At 38.0% G+C, this 17669-nt stretch overlaps 1 protein-coding gene across 1 annotated transcript; it reads right to left on the bottom strand.

Annotated features, from left to right (window-relative positions):
- Positions 1-1606: 1606 nt before the first annotated feature.
- si:dkey-119m7.4 (uncharacterized protein LOC560629 homolog) lies at positions 1607-16091 on the bottom strand. Its single transcript, XM_059513297.1, has 10 exons — positions 15459-16091; positions 14315-14418; positions 12118-12272; positions 11640-11808; positions 11371-11497; positions 7531-7637; positions 6656-6867; positions 5294-5402; positions 3185-3391; positions 1607-1823 (listed from the first exon to the last, which is right to left on the bottom strand). The coding sequence occupies exons 1-10, from the start codon at positions 15801-15803 to the stop codon at positions 1751-1753; spliced, it is 1608 nt and encodes a 535-aa protein (XP_059369280.1). The 5' UTR covers positions 15804-16091; the 3' UTR covers positions 1607-1750.
- Positions 16092-17669: the final 1578 nt, after the last annotated feature.

The raw sequence follows: 17669 nt of genomic DNA, 5'->3' as shown, positions 1-17669 counted from the left end.
GGCCCAAAGGTACTGGATTCCCTGAACTAATGGTGGGACTACCTGTCTAAAACTATTTTTGCAATTCTGTTTAACACTACATATTTAATATGTGAAAGTGAATGTTAAAATTGGCCTGCAAACCGTTTTACCATTCAGAGATGGTATGTAAAATAAAATAAAATACAATAAAATAAAGCAACCAAACAAGCAAAAGGCAGCAGTTTATTTTCTGTTTCCATTCTTTCCTTTCTTTTAAGGCTGACTATGAGCTTTGGTAATTGTACAATTATTTAAGAAGTTTGGAAACAGCTAGTAAAGTATTCTATAGCCAAATAAACAGGCTCTTTTGAACCAGTTTCTGAACCAGTTACTCAAGTCGTAAATACCAGGTGACCAGTTTCACTGATGCCATTATAGTTAGCATATATCAGCAATAATAGCAATTATGAATGATCACTGAAATGTTTGGACTTTATGATGGCTGACATATTAAAAAAAAAGTTAATAGCAGTAATAATTCCAGCAGGTATTATTGTTTCTTCCACCCAGTGAAAACTGGAAAACTATTGATGGGACAGAAAAAAAGTTTGTGTTGATGAGTTTGTGAGGAGTATTTCAGTGCATTCCTGTAGCCTGAATGGGCTTTAAGAGCAAGAATGCAAGAAATGCCTCATGAATTTAGTGCACAGTGTGTGTGTGTGTGTGTGTGTGTGTGTGTGTGTGTGTGTGTGTGTGTGTGTGTGTGTGTGTGTGTGTGTGTTTGCAGAACTACTAGCTCTCACACTTAAAAGACAACTCAAAATGATTGAGTCATATAAAAACAAACAAATATAATAATAATAATAATAAATGGTGCAGAATCGCACATATCCAAAAGTTCACAAACCAGGCAAGCAGAATAAAACACAGCTGGAGATTAACTGGTGTCTCAAAATGCAAAAAAAAATAAAATAAATTATAACAAAAAAAAAAAAAAAATTAAAAACTCAACCCAACAACAATAAAACCAACTTAAAATGTATATTATTGTACAATTGTAATAAAACTGCTTCCAATCCAAGATCAGTAATGTATATCTCTTGCCTTCATGCTAGCGCTGCATTTCGCTGCATTCATACCACACTCTCAGAAATAAAATGGACAGATCTCTGTCACTGGCTGTACCCTTTTAAAAGGTACTGATATGTACCATTTAGGTACTAATGTGAACTTGTAAAGTAATGATATGTACCTTTAAGGCACTATTACCCTAGTAAGAAAATAGATATTCTTAAATGTATTTGAAAAAAAAACCAAAAATAATAATAATAATTCATGCCAAGCATACTACAAATACATTTACATTTTATGTACTTAATAAAAATTCCATGCAATTGTACTTTTCTTAAAATGCTTAAATTGTTAAATATTTTAAGCTTAACATTAAGAAATGTGCATTTTGCACAAGTAGTACTCCAAATTAAGTTTAATTATATTTTTTTATATCAGTACGTCTTGAGCAATATATGTCAGTAAATATGTTTATAGGTTTGAACTACTGTATACTTCATAATAAATAAATGTATTACTTTTTTACTAGGGTATGTTCCATTAAGGGGTAAATCAATAAAAAAAAAAAAAGATGTACTCTTCAGCTTTTATTTTTAGAATTATACTTTTTTTTTCTTCTAAGATTGCACTTCATGTTCAAGTACTCCTGGAGAGAACGGTTGGAAAAGACACATTGAAAAGTCTCTCTTCTTTGGAAAGTCTGCTGTAGGCTCAGAGTTCAGAGGATGCCGTCCGGGGCCTGTTTGAGACACTCTTCATACAAAGCGTGTTGTGACTTCTCAGCCGTAGTGCTGTAAGGCAAACAAGGGCAAAGATCAACCATATTTCACATGTATCAGGTTTAACTGTGATCTGCTTTGAATAAAATATGTTCATAATAAAAGAATGTGGCTTTCTTGGCGGTTAAAGAGCTTAGCTGTTTTGATTTGTGGTTTATGTGATATCCAGCCTTCCTTATTAAAAACAGGAAAGGGGGGAAAAAAACTCCAAACCCAGGCAGATAAATGTTTTTAACATGTCTCTTGTGAGGGTGCTGGCAATATTTTAGCATCCCTACTGTAAGCATCCAAATAAAGCACACAAAACAACAAGAAATTAACCTCCCAATACCTGTTCAAATCTTAATAAAACTACTGGAGTTCACATTCATGAAATCTCCAAGGGTAAATGAAAACAAGGCCCAGATGGAATCTGTTGATGTTTTTAGCATTTCTGTCTGGATTTGGGGGGAGAATGTGCAGATTAGGGAGGAAACCATTAGTTATCAACAGCAGATAAGTTTCCATCCAAGTTATTTATTTATTTACTTGAAAAAGGTATATCACATCAAAATGTTTATAAGTACAACTGAGAGAAATGTGTTTAAAATCTTTTTTCATTTTATTTTAGCATTTCTATTTTGATACTATAAGTGTCAGAAAAACACATTTTATATATAAAAAAAGAGATTTAATGCATAATAAATGTGCTGTCACTTGACAAAATTGCACGTCCTCATCCATAAATTGACTACCATTAAAGGGCTGTTTTCTTTTAATGTTCAAGGGGTTTGTTAAATCTATTCTGACTTCGCACTGTCTAGTGGAAGGGCACAAAAAATATTTGACAATCAAAAAAAGTTAATACATGCATGTGGAGTACATGCATTTCCTGGAAAATCCACCCTACTGGATTTTTTGAGTACGTTAGGCTACTGCTTTCCAAGTAGAAGGACTTGACTGCACAGATACTATTTTAACTGAACTGAGCTGGATGATGACACTGATAAACTGCCTTTAACTGAAAGTTGAGTGTTTACTTTTGTCATTTTGCATTATTGACACACTATTTTCCAATTTAATACTGTCAAGTGCTTTGACACAATCTGTATTGTTAAAAGCACTATATAAATAAAGGTGACTTGACCTGACAGAAAAAAAACAGGTCAAATATGCAAATCAAAGTGACTCCAAAAACATTTATCATGTTGGCTGATTGAAATCCAACATTAGCATTTAATAAATACCACATGTCTAATTAATTAGATTATAAGACAATTAGATGTAGTTATTAGAGTTAATTGAAGCAAAAGTTAGTGAAAATTGGTCTCCAAAATAAAGTGTGATCAGATTCATATATTTGGGCAAGTACTCACAAGTCTGCAGTGTCTCACCTTATGCGCTCCACATCCTCTATAGTGTCTGGCAGGGGCTTATGGGCTGTCTCAGGCAGAAACATAGTGAGGGCAGCACCTATAAGCGGGCACAGGCCGAATACTACCATGGGGGCGTGACGGCTGATGTTTCTCAAGAGGTAGATGATGGGTGCAATCACTCCGCCTGCCCGTGCGCACATCGAACCCATACCTATGCCATTTTGTCTGAGAAAAAGAAAGATATGTTTCTGTATCTCACATCTCAACTGAACACTGGGAAGTGTATGATGAATATGGCGTAAGTGTAATGTATCACTGTGTCCTAACCAGGCCTGATGCAACACAATTACAGTAGAAGTCATTTGTCTGTCCGCAAAGTAGGTGAAAATTCTGTGCAACAGAGTAAACTGGATGCCAATCACAACATATTATACAGTTATTTGTAACTTGATAGTGGTGGGGGATTAGTTATGGATGAGCACTACCAACTGAACCACTCAGTCAAGGGCGTCAAGCACTCATTATTTTTGAGGGGGCACGAGTGGGGTGGTAGGGGTGGTTTCGTCATGTGATACACAGCAGCCACAACAGCATTTATGTATTATATATTTTTCCTTTTTATTTGAAACATTCCCAAACGCATTAACTATATCATGAAATATCTCGATTCTCAACTTCATACAATATGTTAGTTAATATGCGATGGTGAAATAGCCTAATAATGTAATCTATTGACTATGCATAAAAACCTGTTTGTTAACTTAAGTAACAGGTATGGGTGTCATGTCATAACATATTTTTGATACGACTGACTTTCTAATAAATGTGAATTAAACATTGAAAGTTAATGTGAATAAAAACATTGTAAGTTAGGCTACTAATCTTTCATTGTACAGAAAGAGAGCAAAGAACATTTTCACTGACAGTCTAGAGTTCAAGCGTTCCCATTAAAATCACAGAAGCAGTTCACACTGTGCAATCAATATCTTACTAAAAGATTCGTACACATATCTGCACTTTGTTGTTTCTGACAAGAGAATTCACCAGAAAGAGGTATTCAGTCAGCGAGCGAGTGAAGAAAGCAGTACAGCGATGACTCATCGGATAGCACCTCTGATTGGCCATTGCATTCATAAGCTCAACAGTATCATGTGTGATTGGTTATAATGCACAGTGCTGTAAAAACACTTCTGTCGCTGGCTCAGCGCCAGCCAGCAAATGCATATTTGAATTTAGCAGCTGGTGATTAGACGGACTGAACGTTCTGATCACGCCGGTGTGATTGTATCAAATATAGACAATATTAATCTGCAATTATTTTGTCTTTTGGAAGCTGCATTCAATATCCACTTGACTCAAAAAATCTCAGGGGGCACGTGATCCCTCGCTTTGAATGGGCATGACTCCTCTGCACTCAGGCACGGTCTTGGGGTTTGAGGGTTATAACATATTTATTTTGATATTTGGCCATAAATTACAATATTGTTAGCAAGAGTGGTCCATTCAGAGCTATGACAAGTTTCACATTTTCATCAAAATAATAATCTGCACTGAATGGAAACCTTGAATTGCAGTCATAAACTGCTTAATGCCCTGAATTCTGTGTTGTTGAGTGGTAACCCAGTTAACAGAATTTTGTTATAAGGACTTTCTCCAAATATTGACCCAGAACCAACACTCAATATTTGGAGAATGTTCTTATAACATAATTCTGTTAGCTTGGTAGTGTGTTGTGCCAATGACCTAAAAAAAACACGCACAAAAAATTCAAACAATGTGTGAGTTTTACAGATTTTTTTTTTTGCAGATTAAACCAGCCTGTTGAGTCTGGCAGAGTTTACTGATCTTAGATGATTTAAGCTTTTATGGCAGGTCTTCCAACCAAGATGGTGTTCCTCTTAAATAAATATTTCATCCAAAAATAAAAATGCATTTTTCGCATTTAGCAGACACAACTTACAGTGCATTCAGGCTAACATTTTTACCTAACATGTGTTCCCTGGGAATCGAACTCACAACCTTGCGCTGTTAATGCAATGCGCTACCACTTGAGCCACAGCAACATTGAAAATGAAGAAAGAAAGTCATCCATCCATGCCACTTTATAAACCTATTGACTTTGCATACCTGATGACTGTTGGGAATACCTCTGCTGAGTAAATGTATACAATGGACAGCGAGGCGGTGATGCCAAACTTGCCCACCATGGCAAGTACAGTGCGAACAATAGACAGATCTGTGAAGACAGCAATTATGAACGGACGAGGTTTGTTATGACAGAAAGAGATAGTCTCTGGTTTTGTTTTCCAATTGCTTTGAGGGGAAATGGCACACACAAATCTTCATTCTGAATCCTCGTTAGAAACATGACATCACTTTTAGTTAGTGAGTTATGTAAACAGTTTGTGAACTGTGATAAATGTGGCTCAGAATTCTCCAGGCTTCTGTCCCATCAACAGTAGTAAACAATGGCATGAACACTGTGGATGCTATGACAAAATTACACCAAATGGAGCCTGTGGTCTGTTTATTAGGGGCCAAGCACTGAAGGTGCGATTGCATCTATTGTATCCATTAGAATTCTTCTTCTTCTGCCATTGCATCTATTGCACAGAAATTCCTGTCCACTATTCTGACATCAGACAGTGCTGACAAAAAGTTATGGATTTTGTGTTGACAAAATCGTTTTTGTATTGCGCTGCAACAAATTTGAGGAATAATGCCAGATTATGTCTAAGGCTGTATCTCTGCAAAGCTTTCACATATGGACACCAAACTTTGTGTGTGCCATTGTCACCTCACACAGAACACACCACATCAATTTGATAACAGCACTACCTATTGGTCAAAAGTGATAAGCCATTAAATCATATTACAAGAAATTGTGTTAATGATTTTTCAGCAATTTTGCTTCAAATCATTCTGACCGTGCTTTAATTACTCATTGTTGCAGTTGGTCTGATTCTCCATGCCATGCTTAGCTTCTTATTTTGCCTTTGAAGTGCTTGATCCCATAATTGCCGCTTGCAGCTATATTTGGATGTTATTATTATTATTATGTATCAAGCACATAGTACACTCATAGTAACTGTTACATTACATGCCATCATCTTTGGGGTTTCTTTAGGCTTCCTTTTTCCTTAAAATATTGGGATGAAGTGCCTAGTAAAACATGTTGATGCTCTTCTTTCATGCTACTTCCACCGAAGCTGGTGTCCAATCTGTAATTGTTTCTGCTACAGAATAGGCAGTTCTTGGCTCTTTTAGTCTCTGAAAACTAGTTGATCCAAGGAAACACTAACGTCAAAGGTATAATGACTGTAACTAAAGTTTTCTGAAGATTGAAAACTTAGTCTGGTAAGATTGATGCAAAATAAAGTTAACTGGAACAAAATCGATTATAATCAGCAGCACAAATTAAAAGGCGGATGTTAAAAGTACACATGATTTTAGAGCTTTAGTTAAGTAAAGGTTTGGATTTTCACCTACCATCTGGAATGAATATGGTAAGAAGGCAGGCCAGGCCACCTATTGCCAAGAATGCTAACTGGGATATCCTGCGTGAGCGGTTTAGGGTGAAGAGAGTAATGGTTCGTGCTGGCATCTCAACCAAGCCAAAGATCATCTGAGTCAGGTAGATATTCATACCAAAGTCTGAAATATTCAGAGACAGCCCATAGTACACCAGGACATTCACAAACCTGTAACAAACAAAATCAAATATCACAACTCCATAATTAAAAAAAAATGAATATGGGAATGGCCCAAGCTCAGAACTATTGCAGAAGTTTTTGTTTTAGTTATTATGAAATATAAAAGAGAAACATGCAAAACTTAAGGGAAACGAGAGCCACAACAGGAAATGCTGGAAATCCCACTCCCGAAAAGTCCTGAAATTTCTTCAACAGTTTTTGTGAACAGAAATTGCTATAGTGTTTTGATATGATGGTTGCTCTAGAGTACTTTGTGATTTATTTATTTATTTAGAAGTAGTCATGTTACTAGACCTTTTACTTCTGAAGGCAAAAAATAGAAAGTGTCCTTCAGACTGAAAATTTTAGAGTCATCCATCCCTTCATAAAGTTCATTAATCACAAATTCATAACATAATTTGCAGGTCCAGTGAAGATGTTATTAATAGCTCTCTTATTGATGGCTAAATTACTGAAAACACATCATACACATAACTCCTTTTCTTATTAATTTAACTGCAAATTCATCTATATTTTCTTCTTTTTTCATTTTTAGATTGAAAATTCTAAACCTGAAGTTTGAATATAGGAAAAACGGGTCATAATTTCCGACATTTGAATCACTAATTTGAATTCATGTTGGGTTTTTGCAGTTAACTTTGTGTTTTTTACCACAAGTAGAAGAGAATTAGGGACTGTTTCCTCATTCTGGGTGTTCGGACCAAATCAACGACAGTGTACTTCCTCAGTTCTTGCTGTATCTCTGAGTTCTTAGGGCTCTGTGAAACAAGAAAAACACATTTCAAATATTCTCAGACTAGATAACTCTGTAGTACAAGTTGGAGACTAAGAATAATTTAAATATTTCTTTTTGAAGAGAGCTGTTACATCACAGATAAAATGTTAAAAAAAAAAAAAAAAACTGCATAGCCCTACTGGAAAATCTATTTGTTTTACAAAATTTAAAACTGCAAACTTGCAACATGTTTCTAGGTGGTCCAAATTGTTTTGTTTGTTGTCAAGCTAACCTATAGCTGGTGATCAAAAGTGTCAACATTTTAAGCATCTAGCAAAACAGTGAATAACTTAATTTGTAAGTTTATCCAGACAAAAAATTTACCAAATACTTAGTCACTCTCAAGTTGTTCCAAACCTGTATAACATTTTCTATGGTACACAGAGCAAGTACTCAGTGTTTCATTCATCTTCCATTTATTTATAACAAATGTGGACTTCCGCAAAACACAAAAAGGATGCAAAAGCACTTATTATAGTTTCATAAATGCAGTACTAGTTCACTGTATTCCAACTCATCATTCTTTATCTGAGTCCTCAAATTCATTTTCAAAGTCGAAAACAGTGAATCTAATAACAATACAGACAAAAGTTCACAAATTCACAAGAACAAACAAAGTGGCCTCAAAGGTTAAGGTTAGTAGTAGATTTGGCATTCATCATCTCTATCCTTACTTCCAGATTTCTCCAGTCATATGTTATATTTGTCAGCAAGCTAGCATTCAGACCTGCATTCATCCAATCAACAACTTTTTCAATAATCAGATATATATCACAATATGGAAGAAAAGATAAGTTTCTACTTCATGGCAGTACATTTTGGATCTGCTCCTTATTAGATGCAAACAGCTCAGGGCTGCGTTTCCCAAAAGCATCGTTAGCTAACTATGGTCGCAAGTTCCGTCGTTACCAACGTAGTTCAACGAATCGGTGTTTCCCGAAACCATAGTTCAAACGAACATTCGCAAACTGCATCGTAAACTTGTGTCGTTGGAACGACAGCTCTCCACCTGTGGTTAGAGGCATAGTTCGTCGTTAGTTTGCTGTGTCGACGTCATTGATTGTGCCGCACCTGGACTGTGTTTTATTTGGAGTTATCGACCCTATGCTCTATTCCTTTAGAAGATTTCACCATCCACTCTGAGTGAATTAAAAGAGTTAAAGTTGTGGTTTAAGTTTATTACCTAATTCGCCTTCTTTATTTTTTATTACAAATGCAGTTTGAAACTTTATAGCAGCGTGGCCCTCGCAATTATTCTCCCTTTGAAGTGCCCTCTGAAAGCATTAATCTTGCCGATTAGAAAGCAGCCATTGTTTCATTTATGCGAAGAAACAGTGAGTTTATCGAGTGAGTTATCTTTGTAAAAACATTCCAAAAGACATATTTGTCATATAACAATATTGGTAAAACAGTGTGTTAGAGGTTTTCACTTACATTAAATGTTAACACTCAAATCACAGTATTTTTATAGTAAATGAGTGTACCAAAATAAAGTAACAAAAATGTATAAATAAGAGAGAGAGAGAGAGAGAGAGAGAGAGAGACAGACAGACAGACACACACACACACACACACACACACACACACACACACACACACACACACACACACACAGTATATACACTGTTTGCAAAATTATTTTTTAGTGTTCATTTAATGCATATCAGCAAATAAACCAAATATTTAACAGATGTTATGTCAGATTAAAGAAATGGTTTAAACTGCAGTGATGGCTGGATGCTGCACAGGTGACAGGACGTATGGGTGAAGAAGATATCCTCTGTCTCCCAGCAGCCAGCTATCACCAAAGCCATGCACCCTCTTCAGCCACCTGCAAACTGCTGAAGTGGCCCACACAAAAGAGTCATGTGTGCTTCCATCACCCACCCATCAGGCCATCACCCACCACATCCATAAATTTCCAACAGCATAATAATGCAGTGTAGCTAACAACTGAATTTAAAGCGTTGTTTCTTCTTATTGCCCTCTGAAGATATGAAGCCTGATGTAAGAGGACCAGGCAGGAGAGGGCTTGATGTTGAAGGGCCAGACTGGAGAGGGCCTGATGTCGGAGGCCTGAACTTTGAAGGCAAAGGCCTGGTTGATACACATGTATACCTCCAAGAATCCTTCCATTACAATAGGCTCCAGGATGGCCAAACTTTCTCTTCCTCTGTAGGGAGAGGAGGAACTGAATTGATACCCCATCAGTCTTGTATGCTTCCCTCTATACGTGCCGCAGCCCTCCGTTTCGTCACAATTGCAAAGTCCCTCCACTTATTCCTGATTTTTTTCTGGGCTTTGTTCATATACATAGCCATCATCATTTATTTTTTTGAGTGATTTCTTCACAGATTTAATTTTTGTCAGCATTTGTAATGCTATTTTTCAGCTATGAGAATAGCTGGAGTTTATTATTGGTAACAATACACCGCATCCAAATGCTGAAAATTTGGGTTTTCGTCTAATTTTCATTAACACATGGCAAAATGACAAGGAGACTTAAATAGGAAAAATTTAGCAAAATAAGCAACAGGTGTCCACAAAAGTACATCACAGTTTTCAAAACCCATCTTTTTCAATTGTGGTTGAGTAGCCTACCCATATTAAATAAGAAATAGTATTTATATGAAATTGTGGAATTATTGACATTGGGATCAGAAAAGAGCAGATTTTTAACTCCGTGTGTGTATATAATGTATTGCAGAACAAATTAATGATTCGTTATTACTCGACTCCTACGTAACGTCATTTCAAAAGCGTAATTCGAGTCGAAGAAAAGAGAAAATAGAACTAAATTACTGTAGGTGGCGGTATGTGCTCATGGCTCCAGTCAGCCATTAGATCAAAGAACGACGACGGTTCAAACCAACTTAGTTTGAACCATGGATCTGCGACACAGGTACTATGGTTTCAGGTAACAGTCATGACTAGTTAGTTCATTTCCATAACGATGCTTCATACTATGGTGGTTAATCAGCGAGTTACGTCGTTGTACGGGAAACACACCCCAGGTCATGGAGTACAGTAACCTACTAATGAGGCAATTTAGCTCTGTTACATTTAGCAGAAGCTTTTATCCAAAGCAACTTGAAGTGCAATCAGGTAATACATATTTTTTCCCACTGGGATTCGAACCCACAACCTTTTGCACTGCTAACACAATGCTTTATCACTGAGCCACAGGATCATGTGTTACACATTCTCTCTCTGAAGCAGGAACAAAAGCTCTTTCAAATAAGTTTTTAGGGATTGTTTGAAAGTCTTGGGTATATAAGATGCTTTTGTTTTGTTTTGGAAGCTCAGGTTTCCATTCATTGTATTGCATGGATTAAAAGAGATCAGAGCATTATTTTTCTTTTGTCCTCCAAAGAAGAAAGACTGTCATATGTGTTTAAAAATTATGACAAAAACTAACAATTTTTTTTATTTAAAAAACTATTTAAAAATATATATATATTTAGCTGGATTTCACAGATAAATCCAACCCCATGTGTTTTTGCCTATGGGCAGTGCCTAAAGCCCAGGAGGAGTGAAGTGAAACAGATGCTATAATTCTTCTTTAAAAATAAGTTTTTTTTTTTACAAATTTTGAGTTTGTTCAATTTACATGTTAGTAAAATTGTCTCTTCTTGTCAGGGCAGTTCTTAGCCAGAATAAGCTGCAATAAGATTCAGATATTTTCTCCACTACATGAGACTAAGAGTATGCCATACCTGACAGAGCTCAGTGTCATCGTCTACCAAAGGTTTGCCATTAATAAGTGCTGCCTTACGAATCAGATCCAGTGCCTCTTCATGCTTGTTATTGGCCATTAACCAACGAGCAGACTTAGGAAGCACCCTGAAAATTCACAAAAATATACATACATATATAACAAGAATACACGCAAGAACATATGCGACAGCAGCCTCCTAAGTACCTGGTCCTTTTCGGACACTTAAGTCACAAGACACATTGTGGCCTTTTTATGTTTGCAGCTCACCAGATGTAGAACAGGAAGAGGAAGCCTGGGGCAGATATGGCCAACTGCAGCTTACGCCAGTCTCGGATGAGATAGGCCACCCCTGCAAGCAGAATGTAGCCAAAACCAAAGAAGTAGTCTGTGATGACACCTGCCAACATGCGCTTTTTCGGGCCCGTCCATTCAGTGCCTGCAGAGTGAAAAGACAAAATGCACACATTGGACAATAAGATACACTCACAGTAATCCAGAAAATCCCAGTTGAATAAGACACTGTATTGGGCCTTGTCTCAGACTAAATATTATCGCAGACTCAGCTGTCTCAACCACAGTGCAATTCAAAAGAATATATAATCTTATTATTAAGAAAATTCTCTTGCTGCTAAAATAAAAATGCTAAATCCAATTTATTTCTGACAGACTATTTTCTCTAGTTCCAGAAATCTTTACAAAGCATAATAAATCTAAATATTGGAGCCTTATTGGATCTTTTACTTACCCAACACAAATGCATTCATGATTACTGCGGAAATCGTCATGCCCACCACAAAGCGAAGCAGGACATATATGTAGAAATTTGGGGCGAAAGCGACCCCCACTCCAAAGATGGCCTGTACTGCTAAACCAATCAATATGATCATTCTGCGGCCATACCTGAAACAGCATAAAACTGTGCGTCATTACATATATACACAACTGTGTAACTAAGCTCACTTAGTAATATGTTTACTAGAAAATAGTTGTGCATGGGTCTACCCTTGTGAAAAACAGATATCAGACTTTATATCATGTTCCATGAAGATATATTGTAAATATCCTACCTTAAATATATCAAACCTTAATTTTTAATTAGTAACATGCCTTGCTAGGAACTTCATTTGGAGGCGACTTTAAAAAACTTTAAAGGCGATTTTCTCAATATTTAGATTTTTTGCAGCCTCATGCAGCCTTTTTTTGCCTTATCATAACAAACCATACATCAATAGAAAGCATATTTATTCAGCTTTCAGATGTTATATAAATCTAAATTTCAGAATTATTACCCTCATGACTGGTTTTGTGGTCCATGGTCACATATAATATGCAACTTAATCATTACAAATGTGTGATTACAAATATATTTCACCACATGTCATACAAGTTTCAGTGAACATTATGTTTACCATAAATTCTTGTCAGCACATACAACGGTAAACTTTATTCCAGAGACAATATCATTTTGTATGTGAAAATTTACATTCAGTTCACACTTTGGTAATGTTGTTATGATATCCATTAAAAGTACTCCATTAAAAATATGCTAAAGTTCTTTTTCAAAAGGGTCATACTGGTCTGGTCTGTTCTAAAATGGTTGTTGACAATGTAGCAAAAAAGCCATGAGTTTGATTCCCAGGTAATGACTGGACTGATCAAATGAATAACTCCTGAATGCAATGTCGCTTTGAGTAAAATAGCCTGCCACATTTAAAAATGCAAACAGTAACATTTTAAATCTTATCATCTTCAAAGGCAATGCGTCCAACCCTAATATTTTTAGAGGATTTTCATGGCAGACTGGCTGTTTTTAATGCGTGCATTCACAAAAGTGCCTTGTGCTACAGTCTTTAACAATGAGTACTTATACGATTTTGAAATGAAAACATATAATCCAGACTATAATAAAATATGTGTTTACTTGCATTGTTGATAAACATGCACTCTTAAAATGCTGGGTTAAATACAACCCAGAGCTGGGTAAAATATGGACAAACCCAGCTACTGGGTTTAAATGTTTAACTCAACCTTCTGCGTAGTAACCCAACCGTTGGGTCAAAACAACCCAATCACTGGGTTTGTCCATATTTTACCCAGCTCTGGGTTGTATTTAACCGAGCATTTTTTGGAGTGTGATTTGTGCCAACCGCAACATTGTTTGTGTGCTGAATTGTTGGCTGCCAAGAGCATGAAACCATCAAAGTTCAATTTTAAGCAATAAACTATTTTAGTTCTGTTTTGGATTCAATGTATAATCTAGGTCGTGAAGAAAAACCTGTTTGGAACCACGTACAGTGGATGGTCTCATGTAAACATCTGTAGACTTTCCAGTATTTTAGAGCATTCCATCCCACATTCTCCCTTCAGTTCATTCAGCAGTTAATGTTTTCACACCACAGTGCAGCTATTGTCTGTTCAGCTCTGAAATGTGAACATGTGCTGCTTATTAGATCCGCTTTCTAAAACCAGTACATTTCCAATACTGCAAAAATTCATCTGATTTGGCTCTAGAACAAGACATTACTAGTCAAATCACAACTTCTCTCTATAAATATCAGTAAATAAAACCAGAAATAGAAGTCTGCATACAAGACAGAAGCCTTCCCAGCCGTTTCAGAAGTGTGACAGAGCATGAACTGTTTTTCTTACAGACAGAGTCACATTAGTCAGCTTATTGAAAGGGTGTGTTCAGAGATTTTCTGAGACCTGTTTATGTAAAATTTCCAAAACCTGGTGTTTAAGCTCTTGTCCAGGCATGCGCAGTTCACAAATCAGCTTGTGTCAATCAGAATGGTTAACCTAACCTGATATCAGTCCTTGAATTTCTGATCCTGTCCGACCATAACCCCCCCCCCACCCCTACCCCCCACTGGAATGGAAAGTTTGGGATGTGTGAGAGAGATTTTGTGCATTGAAAATTACCTTGAGATTCTTCTACTTACTTATCAGAGAGGGCACCAAACAGAACAGCTCCAACCAGCAGCCCAAACATATAGATAGAAGATCCAATGTTGTTCAAAGTGGCATTTTCACACACAAGGTCCCACTGTAAAATGAGGTCACAAGGTCAAAATAAAATAAATCAGTGTTATAATAATCAGGTGGTTTGTGGAACATTATGGCTAGCTGTTGTCAGTCCAAGGTGGTTTATCAGTCTTAACCAGCTTGGTCAAGATGGCCTGCTTTCTTCAAAATCAGTTAGTACAGTAGCCTGCAGATCATCCATCTAGACTTACTACTGTCAAGCTTATTAACATATATAAATCAGTTATTAAACTGGATTTAGATGAAGGACTGGAGTAGCCCACTGTCAGTAAAAAGTGCAAAAACTGTACCTTTAGAAGTACAACAGTGTGTCACTGTTGCAGTATCTCTAAAGGGACAACCTTGTACCTTATCTACCCCTAAAAGATTCATTTTAGTACCTTAGCAGTATATATATATACTCTTAAGGTACTATATATTAGTGGTAAATAAAGATGGGCCATGAAATACTGCAATAGTGACAACCAGTTTTTCTGAATAAATTTACTTAATTATTCCAGTATCATATTTTGGAACTAACTCTTATCTGTCTTCACCACAAAAATACCTTTGGTAGGATCTTGGAAGTAGTTTGTTTTAGAAACTCTGTCCTCGAGAAAAGATGCAAAGCCCACCAACCCACCCACACACACACAAACACTGCAGCTGCAAAGCAGAGAGACGTATCAGATAGTCAGCCCCCGTTGTGAGGTTGGGCAAAGATCCAATCTTTGTAAATCAAAGCAGGTTCTGCCAGGATGCCCTGCTGTGACCAACCCATCTCTCTGGTCACATGTCGCAAAAAGAAATGTAGTTCCATTGGTCTGTCTTGCAGTCCTGTGAGCTACACCACTTTAATGAAGCCGTCTGAGATGCCTTCACCACGGGAGGCCAGAAATTCTCAATGCAGTCTGACCCCAAAACATCTAAACTACAATACATGACCGGCACCAATAACACCAGAAAGAGAGACGTGTTAAGAAAGTGCAAAGCTATGCATGTTACATCACAAAACTACCACATCCTGTTATACAACCATGATGTTTTGAGATTAGCACTCACCTCTGTGACAACAGTGCTGAGAAAGACTTCCTTGCTGAATTCCCATCCCCCCATGCAGCCGTTTGAAGTGGACGAGTGCTCAGTAATTGGAAGACTGTGATTAAGCTGGGACAGAAGGCCATCCTGAACGGATGAGCAGGAATCCCCAGGAGCAATGCTGAAGTTGAAGCCCAGCCTGGGGCCACCACCCTCGGATCTGCACAGGTGAGGGGGCACAGCCCCAGTGAAGACAGACACCAACATGTGGAAGGCCAAGAAGATCTGTGGCAGGCAGATCCACACATAAAGCGTCTTCTGGAAGCGTCCAAACCCTCCAATCCGGTCCAGGACTTCGTCAAAATTCATTCTGCCTTTCCTTGATTGTCACTTCATAAAAACTTACACAGCATCTATTGAGTTGATGATGACTGGGCCCACGAGTCTTAGGATACAGTAGAAGTTGGTGTGTTAGTGCACATATAAGTAATGCTCTAGATGATGTCAGGTCGGTATTATGATATTATTAATGCTATGAAATGGGTATGGCTAGGAGGGACAAGCGCGTGTGAATGGATGGTGTAGGTCTCCTCACACCTGTAGCAAAGAGAGGGAGGAAGGGAGGGAGAAGGAGAGACGAAGAGCGCAGCAGCGGAGTTCTGACTGTTTGGGTTGATTGAGGGAAATATAAGGAGGGGAGGGCTGGGAGTGACCCAGATATCTGAAATGAGCCAGTGAGCACAAGGGGGAGGGACTATTGAATGAAGGGGCGGGGATTATGTGTGACAGGAGGAAAGAATTACTTTCACACTCTCTCTCCATCTGCATTACAAACTCAAAGGCACCGTTTCGTTCCTCTTCTCACCAGCCTCCCCCCTGCACTTGTTTCTTCCTCTTTATTTTACTTTCATTCACAAACTTTATGTCTGTGGGTGAGAGAGAGCAGAGGAGTAAGAGAAAGTAAAGGAAGTTTGATTTTTGCATTGTCATCTCTTTCCAACATAACTAGATTCTTTTACAAATAAGAATTAGGGGTCACACTTTAGTTTGGGGACAATTTCTCACTATTAACTATGACTTTTGCCTCAATAAACTCATCATTTGCTGGTTATCAATACAATAGTTATGTCACAATCTCCAGCTAGGAGGGAACAAGGAATGAGGAAACGCTGGCGATAACCCGAATAAGTCTTTAATAATCCAAAGTAGAGACTGAAAACCAGGGAGACATCCAACAAGTAGATCCAACAAACAAGAACTGAAAGGACTAGGATTTTTAGAGGGATAATTGGGGGAGCAGTGAGACACACCTGGAATCAAATTAACACAATCAACATAAGGGAGAAACCTGGTCACAGGGGCAAAAACACACACAGATAAGTCCATAATCCTGACATAACGCCCCATCCCAAAAGGCACCATAGCAACAACAGAGGGAGGCGTGGGAACTTGGGAGAATGTTCCGCAGGAGGATGGATATCCAGGAGGAGGCCAGCAGACAGAGGGAGGAGCCAGCGAGGAGACAGGAGGGTCTTGGAGCAGGAGGAGTCCAGCTAGACCCAGGCCACAGCCAAGATGTTGACCTATGGTGGAGCCGATAGAAGGAGAAGCCATGGAGGAGGAATGGCAACCGACTCCAGGGGGCCGACCAACGGTGGTGTAGCAGGTAGTGAAGGTGCCTGAGGCGGAGACGGAGACAGGGTGACGGGGAGGATCCAGAGGTCCTAGGTGGAGCAGATGGCGCCAGAGCAACAGAGAAATGAGGTGGAGCCGAGGGGATGAAAGAGCCTGACAGAGCCGGATGGACGATGCGAAGCCAGAGGAGTGGAGTCCTAGGAGGGGAAGGGAGGGGAAACACACAGAGGTTACTGTTCATATGTCACAATCTCCCTCTAGGAGGGGACGAAGAAACATCTTAATAGTCTTTAATAATTCAAAGTAGAGACTGGAAACCATAGAGACTGGAAACCAGTAGACCCAATAAATAATAACTCAAGGGACTAGGGTTTTTAAAGGCAGGAATCAAATTAACACCATCAGAATGAGGAAGAAACTGGGTCACAGGGGCAAAAAAACACATATAAGTCCATAATCCTGACAAGTTAGTAATGAAGTTGTTAAGTTTAGGTATGGGGAAGGGATGAGGGATCTAAAATATAGTCTTGCAGATCAAGACATTAATATGTGATTTATAAGTACTAAGAAACAGCCCATATGCTATTAATAAGCATGGTA

The sequence above is a fragment of the Carassius carassius genome, chromosome 27, assembly GCF_963082965.1.
Source record: "Carassius carassius chromosome 27, fCarCar2.1, whole genome shotgun sequence".
Classification (NCBI taxonomy): Eukaryota; Metazoa; Chordata; class Actinopteri; order Cypriniformes; family Cyprinidae; genus Carassius; species Carassius carassius.
The sequence above is the reverse complement of the archived record's forward strand: the minus strand, read 5'-3'. Positions and strand labels throughout refer to the sequence as shown.

What these genes read in the sequence shown, in the direction of transcription:
- si:dkey-119m7.4 (XM_059513297.1), bottom strand. Translation starts at nt 15,803, where the DNA reads ATGAATTTTGACGAAGTCCTGGACCGGATTGGAGGGTTTGGACGCTTC. An exon ending in GTATTCCCAACAGTCATCAG is followed by an intron (nt 3,392 to 5,293) that starts GTATGCAAAGTC and finishes TCTTTTTCTCAG; the next exon opens with ACAAAATGGCATAGGTATGG. An exon ending in GAGGATGTGGAGCGCATAAG is followed by an intron (nt 1,824 to 3,184) that starts GTGAGACACTGC and finishes TTTGCCTTACAG; the next exon opens with CACTACGGCTGAGAAGTCAC.